This window comes from Mus pahari, chromosome 17 (genome assembly GCF_900095145.1).
Source record: "Mus pahari chromosome 17, PAHARI_EIJ_v1.1, whole genome shotgun sequence".
In the NCBI taxonomy this organism is placed as follows: domain Eukaryota; kingdom Metazoa; phylum Chordata; class Mammalia; order Rodentia; family Muridae; genus Mus; species Mus pahari.
In genome coordinates, this window is record NC_034606.1 from 38,221,879 (window position 1) to 38,230,420 (window position 8,542).

Consider the following 8,542-nt stretch of genomic DNA (forward strand, 5'->3'; position numbering starts at 1 on the left):
AGAGAGAGAGAGAGAGAGAGAGAGAGAGAGAGAGAGAGAGAGAGAGAGAGAGAGAGAGAGAGAGAGAGAGAGAGAGAGAGCAACATTTGCATTTAAAACCAATAAAATAACACAAGAACAAGACAATGGAGAAACAAAACAACAAAAACAAACCAAACCCGCCCAAGCCCACTGCAGGGGCCGTCATTCTATCAAGCGCTCAGTAACAGGTAAACATTAGGAATACAGATGTTGGGCCAGCTGCAGACAGCACGGAGCTAGCAGTCTCCTCACTGGCAGTGCCCTGTGGCCTGGAGGCCAGCAAGCGGGTGGGTGTGAGGAGTGGCCAAGAGGCCAAATCTGGAGAAGGCAGAGCAGACCCAAAGTGGTATCAAGTGTGCATGTGAGGACTTCCCCAAATGGGAGAAGGAAGCCAAAGCCAGACAGCCCCTGACTAGAAGTACAGGCATGCTCGGTTTCAGACTCGGTGGGGACTGGGCTTAAAACACGCAGTGACAGGGTGGGAGTTTTGCTAGTATCACTAAGGGCTAATCTATGGAATGGGGCCTCGATGTCTCTCTAGAGTTTTGCATTGCTTCATCAGCATGGGGAGGGAGGGACCTGCTGCATGGTGCACACAGTGGTAAAGGGATGGATGTCATGATGGGTTTTTAAGAGTGAGTATCTTACAGTGTACTAGGAGAGTCCCACCATGAGAGGCTAATTGGGTGGCCTCTCTTAAAGAGACAGGCACATCCTAGCTTTCCTTCCAAATGGATACAGAGCACAACACAATCACATTCAGTTTGCTTAAAGCAAGGCACACCTTACTTAACAGTGGGGTTGGGAACACAGCTAGCAAGTGGGCAGTCTTTAAACTTGGCCAGGTATCACCTCAGGAGAAAAGGACACCTGTCACCAGTCTTGGGTACAGGTACACACAAAAAGCTGGCTCCTGCAGAACATGGCCGGAGCTGCTACCACACTCTGAGGTCTCACACTGTCTCAAAACTAATGTTAATAATAAGGGGAGGGTGGAAGTTGGGGAAAACAATTATTTACCTGAGAAATTGGAACTATAGCCATTTATAAGCTCTGCACCATCAGACATGTGGATGGTGTGCATCTAACTCAATTAGGGACATTTGGTCTGGGGATACATTTCATATTAAAAGTGTCACAAGTAAGCATGGGCTATTACAGAAAGTCCTTCTCTTCCAGTACTTTGGCCCATCAGAAAGAAAACCTATCCTTCAAGATGATCAAAACAAAACTCCCAGCTCAAGATTTTTTGCCCCAGCCCACAAGTGTTCCTAGGTGTGAGCTCTGATAGGGGGTTCCTTCCTGTCCCCCTGGCATCATGGGGGGACGGCCTCAGAAAGCCTACAGAGCCACAGTGGGGGGTGAGGGGTGGCCTCAAACACAGTGCCAGATCCAAGAAGCTGGCAGCAGGCCTGAGAATCTGCATTCTAAAAAAACTCACTTGCATGACTAAGATCCCATGGCAAGGGGCTGAAGACACACCTTAGAAACACATGGTTCTAAGAATGGTTGAAAACAATCTAATTTCAGATTCTAAAAGTTCACTAGTTTAACCAGTTCCCCAGCCTGACCATGTTAGGCGAACTGAGTGTTTTTATATCCTTTTGGAAACAGTTTGAGAAGGTGCCACTTGCCAATGGGATAGCAGGCAGTCCCAGTGCTTCTTAGACTGGGGGGGTCTGTTACTTTAAAAGATTTCTAAAGACACAGCAAGAAGAGACTATTGTCATTAGTAAGACACCCACATGCATACACGGATACACACACCTGCTGAGGGTGTGATTTCCCAGGTAACTGTGTCTGCCCTTCCCACCAGCTCCAGAGCAGATGGGGAACCGGGCAAAGGTGGTACTGTGTCCTCTAGCATGAGGCGCTACGGCAGGGGGAGAGGGTGGATACCCTCCCTCCTCCGCAGGGTCAGAGGTAAATGACGCAGAGCTGGGGGATGAGGACCATCAGCAGGGGTAGGAAAAAACCCACAGAGCACAGAGCAGCACAGAAGAGAAGGCTCGTCTCCTTCCGGGAATGCGTATGTGGAACGGAGCAAGCCTGATGCTCACTCAGCTTCGGGACAAGCACAGAAAGCCCCACAGGACACACACTGACGTTGTGGCTGCTGCCATCCGCAGAGCCACTCGTAGTGGCCCCTTCTCAGTTCAATGGTCTCTGGGCTGGAAAACCCACATTGGGGCCCAGAAGCAAATAACACCCAGAGAAAGTCTGTGCCTTCCCCGCTGGCCTTGCCCACAGTCAGCTCCTCGGGCACGGTCCATTCCTACCTGCCAGTCCTATACTGGCAGAGCCGCTGTGGGCAGCTCTCTCTCCGCTTCAGTGCATAGATCCTATGAAACCCACCTTCCATAACTGCACACTGAGAGAAGTGCACTCTTACGTGAACTTGTTTCCCAGCAATGGAAGAATAAATAAATTCCATTTGTGCTTCATCGGCTGAGCGACACACATGGACGAGGCAGGGAGGACGGCAGGTTACTGGCAAGCGCACTGTCCTTCCGGAGGTACAGGCTACACAGTCCACACTGGGGGTAGGGAGGGAGGAGGGGGCATCGCTGGTACGTGAAGCCAGTTGCATATTCCTCTACTTAAGCACTAAAAGCCACAAGAGGTGGACTGTCTCCAGGCTCCACACAGCTCCTGATATGTGAAGCAGGTCACGAGAAGCGCCCCTCGTCAACGAAAGGGAAACAGCATCTACCTACCACATTAATACTGCAAACCAGATACATATATTCTTCTCTTACATTAAAGACATTAACAGTGAAAAAAGATTGTACTGTATTTATCACCACAGACCCGTATTCTTTAGAAACTTTGGAAAATAAATGTCACAGTCCTACAGGACAAATCTTATGATTAGACTGTCAGTATATTGTCTTTTTTTTCTCTTTTTAAATAAATTTTTATCAAAATGGCACTTGTCTGCCAATCTCTCGGACTTGTCACTGCCGTAAACACACGTGACCATCTCCTTGGCCACTGTGCCTTTGTTCAGGCCTCGAGGGCAGGCAGTGGCCTCGAGAGACACTGTGGAGACCTAGCAGCCATCCGCCCTGGGGCTGCAGGGCGCATGGCATCCCTTAGAACTCAACATTAGTGACAACTTCTTAGGGCCAGGCTTTAAAACCCCAATGGAAATGGTGTGGCTTTCACGCTCAGAGCCTTCACAGCTAGATCGAGCCCATCGGTTTCATTGAGAATCAGGTGTTAAAAACAAGTAAATTGGATGACCAAATAAATTAAAATGTTTTAAAGCCCTGAGAGTTCATAGACTGGTTTTAGGACATTTTGTTGTTGTTTTGCTTTTAGGAAACGGGACTCTCAGTGAACAGCTTATAGGTTTGGCAAACCATGTTTCCTATACTGGGGTCTCATACAGGCCTGCAGCTCAAAATCCAAGTCTGACATCTGGGACGGAAGGCATTCTGGAAAACGGAGGATCTAATAAAACCAAAGACGTCTCATGTTCGATGCTGGCTGTCACAGAAGGGCTGGGCATCTGTTGGTCTGAGTGTAGCTGGTCTCGTGTGAATCCAACTTGGTACACAATCGCTAAACAATACAACAGGTCAAGCAAAGTACATGGTGCGCAGTGTGTCCTGGTGGACCTGGACCGCCTTGGCCAGCGCTTGGTGATCTCGCCCATTGCTCTGCCCAGAGGTATGGCTTCCTTCAGCGCTGCAGAGACACGGGAGAGAAGAGGAAAAGGGATGCAGTCTTTCCTGGATACCAAGCGAGGCACTGGAACCAGACATGTGTATGGAAAGCGACCATTACAGCCCCTGAGAAGCCAGCCTTGTCTTAACCCCCTGCCAGATGCGACACTCACCTGTCATGTTCTTTATCCACCAGGTGGTACCTGGCTCGGAAGGCCACCAGGTGAGCATAGTAAGCTGGCGCGGGTATTGACACAGAGCGTGTGCAGCGCACATAGGTGTGACACAGCTGGTAGGTCAGAATCTGCAGCTCATCAGAAGAAAAACGANTGTCATCCCAAAGCACGTGGTAGTGGGAAGGACGGCTTGTCCCCTGGAAGAGATTAGAGGGCCGAGAAAGACGCACCATGAGACCTTCACCAAGAACAAGCATTCCTATTAAGGCAGACATGGTGGCACAGGCCTGGGCTCCTAGCACTTGGGATGCTTGAAGAATCATCTTGTCCCTCCCTCTCTCCCTCCCTCCCTCCCTCCCTCCCTCCAAGCCTTGCAGCATTGGTTTAGGCTGACCTGGAACTCAAGAACCCTCCTGCCTTAGCTTCTTACATCACTACACACAGCTGATGAGCAGCATTAAATGTGGCCAAGACTCAAGAGAGCCAGCAGAGAGGATTTTAAATGTTCCAATTCAGAGAAATGGTCAAAGTCTGATGTGGCTGATGGGTATGAAGGGCATTTCACCCTATCATCAGAGGTGTCATACATGTGCTAAAAATCATACTGCACGTCACACACCATTAATATGCATTTGATGTAGCAATAAAAAAAAAAAACATTTTAGAAGGAGCTGAGCCAAAGACAGTGCCCTCTGGGTGTACTAGATATTCTATAGTATTTTATTTATAATACCAAGAGAAAAAAAAAATCTCCCATCAAAGCTAAATATTAACATCCAGAAAGTGGGAGTTGAGAATATTCGATGTAGCCAGCAGAAATACTGCTGGCTCCACCCTCCCTCCATCCCTGCCACTATAACCAGTCTTCAAAGACCTCACTCTACCATCAGGAAGATGGCATGATTCTGCTGAGGAACATCCCAGTTCTTCCTTGTCCTAGCATTTTCTTGGTGGTCAGCATGCAACTAGCTGAACATGGGCCCCTCCAGGCCCCACCACCGCAGTTCCTGCAGTCAGTCCCACCTTTTAGCTCACTAGTGGTCAGCACAGAACTCGCTGTATCCCTTGGCCTTGACTTTCAAATCACTGTTCCTTATGCCTTGGTCTCACCACACCCACGTCTACACTGGTCCCTTCCATCTCTTCTGGACCCCAGGTGAGTGCCCACCTCTCCTAGCCACAGAACGAACTTGAGCCCTGTCTGCAGAGCCACAAAACATCCCAAGTGTATGACAGCACCACAAACATCCCAGCCAGTCAGAGGAGCCTTGCCTTCTCACCTGGATGCCGGCATGACTGCACAGGTAGAAGTCAAACTCAGTGGGGTGGGTGATCTTCGTGTCCACGGTTGTGCCTGCAGGAATGTTCCCACTCTTTCCAACCTGCAACAGCACAGAGGGCTCATCAGCTGTGGCAGTGCATCGGCGGGAGCGCCTGTTTCTCAGCACAGACAAAATCTAGTAAGTACCAACGATCTCCACAGCTTAACTTGGGCTAGAGTTATTGTTCACACGGTATCCCGATGCTACAGTCAAGCACGATCTATTTACTGAAGGCCCTGCCTGAACAGGCTCCAATCGCATAGACTAGGTTCCAATTCTCTATGCAGCTAAGGATAAGACCAACTCCTTATACATCAACCTAAGTGCTGGAAGTGAATTGTATACTACCATGATCAGCTTAATATTTCAACTAGAGAGAGGAGAGAGAATAAGGGGGGGGAGGGAGAGACCCCTCTGGGATGGCTACTTTTTACTTTTCTTGCTAGCACAAGCAATAATAATGCCATAAATCATTCTATTATGTATTTATAGGCAGGGTCTCACATTGTAGCCCAGGTTGGACTAGAGCTCACTGAGACTGGACTCTACTCAATCCTCCTGTTTCAGCCTCCTGCATGCTGGGATGGCAGGCGTGTGTCACTATGCCAAGCTAAACAATTCCTATACACAATCTCCTAGAGCACTCAGGGAATGGACAACTGTCAGTTTTGTGTTCCCGGCACTTCCTCTTTAACAACACACCAGGAACTGAGGGCCACGCCCTTTGGTCAGCCCTCCCAGTAGTCTATCCTTATGAGCAGGTGCAGGGAAACAGATGGAGACACAACTCAGACCCTCTGTCCTGGATCTCAGTGTCATGTGCCCAAATCTGTGCACATTCACTCTTCTGTAAAACTGCACAGGCTTTTGTTTGTCTGCTTTTCAAGAAAGGCCTCTGTTCTATACCCTAGACTACCCCTGAACTTATGACCCCCCTTCCTGCCTTAGACACCTGGAAGCTAGGACGGCAGACTTGTGCTATCCCAGGTCTTGACATTACTCCTTGAAGGGTTGCTGAAACTTGCCTGCAAACTAAACACACTGGGGAGGTGGGTCAGTGATAAGAGCACTTGCTGCTCTTACAGAGGACTGAATGGGTTTCCAGACCCACATGTTTGCTCCCAGCCACCCACAAGTCTAGTTTCAGTGTCAGAGGGAGCTACCTGACATCCTCTTCTGACCACCATAAAGCCAAACTAATAATAATATTCAGAGTACATAACTCCTTTTACTGTTCTCCGCCACATTTTGTGAAGATTCACAGCTGAAGGTCTGTGTGGGAAATCTGCCCATAAAGCTTTCTGGATCCCAAGACTTTTGGCATGGGTAGCTTTTTAAAAAGAATTTTTGGGTTTAGTTCCAGAGATGATTTTGTAAGTATACCTAACTCCATAAGCATTTGTGGCACGTTTCATACTTCCCTGGCTAAGTGTCACTAGCCAAGGAAATTGATGCCGCCTGCTTCCCTGGAGCGTATCTTCTCCCTCCTCCTGGGCATCCAAGAAGGCAGATTTAATCTGCTTCCTCATTATTGCCTGGTCTAGGGAGGAGAGCTGCCTTCAGGCAGTAATACCTGTAGCAACAGACTCAGAGCTGCAAAGGGACCCCAGCTTCAGGCGCCACAGCTTCCCTTCATGGTCTGCAGGGCCATTTCTCATTTCATAATAAATGCACTCAAGTCTCCAGGCTGAGCTGATCTGGTATGAAACCTCTTGGTTTTGTTCAGCTGTGAGTGCTCTGTCGTCTCCGTTCTATCTTTAATGCATGAGCAGCAGGCAGCGAAGCGATAGCGACAAGCATTCTTAAGCTTCATTTGCATAATGATCAAAACATATGGTTTCTATGAGATCAAGGTTTAGAAACCACCTGAAACTTCTTGTCCTTCCATGTGAATCCAGCACCTGCAGCTCTTCTGGCCCCTCCCACTCATTCCTGCCTGTTTCAGGTTCAAACAGAGGTGTGTCACTACCTCCACCCATGACACTATATTTGTCAGTGTCCCTTTGAAACCCTGCAAGCTTTTGCTGTTGTGATTTTTTTCCTCTTTACATCATTTTAGGATGCAACGCTGGGGGACATTGGAGACCTCAGCTACAGTGTTTACAGGTAAGTAGTTTCTTTCTTTATGGCAAGTAATACCTCCGTCACTTCACAACACTTACAAACAAACACTGGGCTACACTGGAGGCCAATGGGCAAAGCTGAATTGCAGTGACCATCTTTCAACAGTGTGGTGATCCCGGGCCTGAGGGGTCTGGACCCACAGCGCTGGGTTCAAGGTCTGGGAAGCCAACTTGAGGTATTGCCCTTCTAGACAGCCTATGTTTCTCAAGCTGCTGTCTTTATACATGGATGTGTACCTCACTGTGCTATTAGAAGCGCAGAGCATATTTTTTGGGGTCTTGGGAGATGGCTCAGTCAGAACAGTGCCTGTCATGCCACGTGAGCACAAAGGCCTGAATTTATTCCCAAGAAGCCACATAAACACACCAAGTGCGGTGGCACTTTTACAATCCCAGGGTTGCAAAGGCACAAATAGGATTCCTGGGGCTTGCTGGTCATCCAGTCTATCCTAAGGATGACACTTTAGGTTTGTCTTCTGGTCTCTACACGTGGACACCCGCATACATGCACACACATGCCTGAGGACCCTTGCCTTTCTCCAGATGGAGCGTATGAGATGCACATGCTCCCGGTGTCAGAGGCGCGCTCTGTGGAGAGCCTCAGGCCGACTCCATCCCTTCACACTCTGACTGCCCATCCTCCACCCTCAAGGGCCGATTTCTCTCAATTCTCTGCTCCTCCCATCCTTTCTTTCTGGGGCAGGGTCTTGGACTCATTTTGTAGCCACTGATGACCAAAATTCTCGATGCTGCTATGTCTACCTCCTGGTACTGGGGTTACAGTTTATGCAAATCTGGGGTTCAAACCTAGGTCTTCGCACCTGCTGGGTAGCGTTCTACCAACTAAGCCAGACACCTCACAGTCACAAGATCTGGCAATTTATTTCTGAACCACCTCTCCCATCGTCTATTAGATGACATTTCGTGCCTGGACCCTCCTCACCAAAGCCTTGCTAGACACCCAAGCCTGGGTCCTCACGGAGGCCCAAGTCTCAGAAGTTTCCCCAGACTGTGGCAGCCGCAGAGCCATGACTCACCCGCTCGTTTTTGTCTGTGCAGAAGAGGCGCGTGTGGTGTCGCTTCTGCACCACGATGAACGTGATCCCTGGCTGATAGTCCTTTTCCAGCTTGATGCAGGCCTCCCTGATGGCCAGGAGCTCATGGTGGAGAACCTGCAGGACAAAGGCCAACCTCAGATGCCTCTTGCACACCGGGAATGGCTTTCCCAG

At 49.1% G+C, this 8,542-nt stretch overlaps 1 protein-coding gene across 1 annotated transcript in view; it reads right to left on the reverse strand.

Annotated features, from left to right (window-relative positions):
* Positions 1-2,746: 2,746 nt before the first annotated feature.
* Ago2 (argonaute RISC catalytic component 2) overlaps positions 2,747-8,542 on the reverse strand; it is a 79,228-nt gene continuing 73,432 nt past the window's right edge. The window contains exons 15-18 of the mRNA XM_021216331.2: positions 8,351-8,485; positions 5,149-5,250; positions 3,866-4,065; positions 2,747-3,714 (exon numbers count right to left, since the gene is read on the reverse strand). Of these exons, the coding sequence (XP_021071990.1) occupies positions 3,606-3,714; positions 3,866-4,065; positions 5,149-5,250; positions 8,351-8,485 (546 nt within the window). The 3' untranslated portion in view covers positions 2,747-3,605. The remainder of the gene's footprint in view (positions 3,715-3,865; positions 4,066-5,148; positions 5,251-8,350; positions 8,486-8,542) is intronic.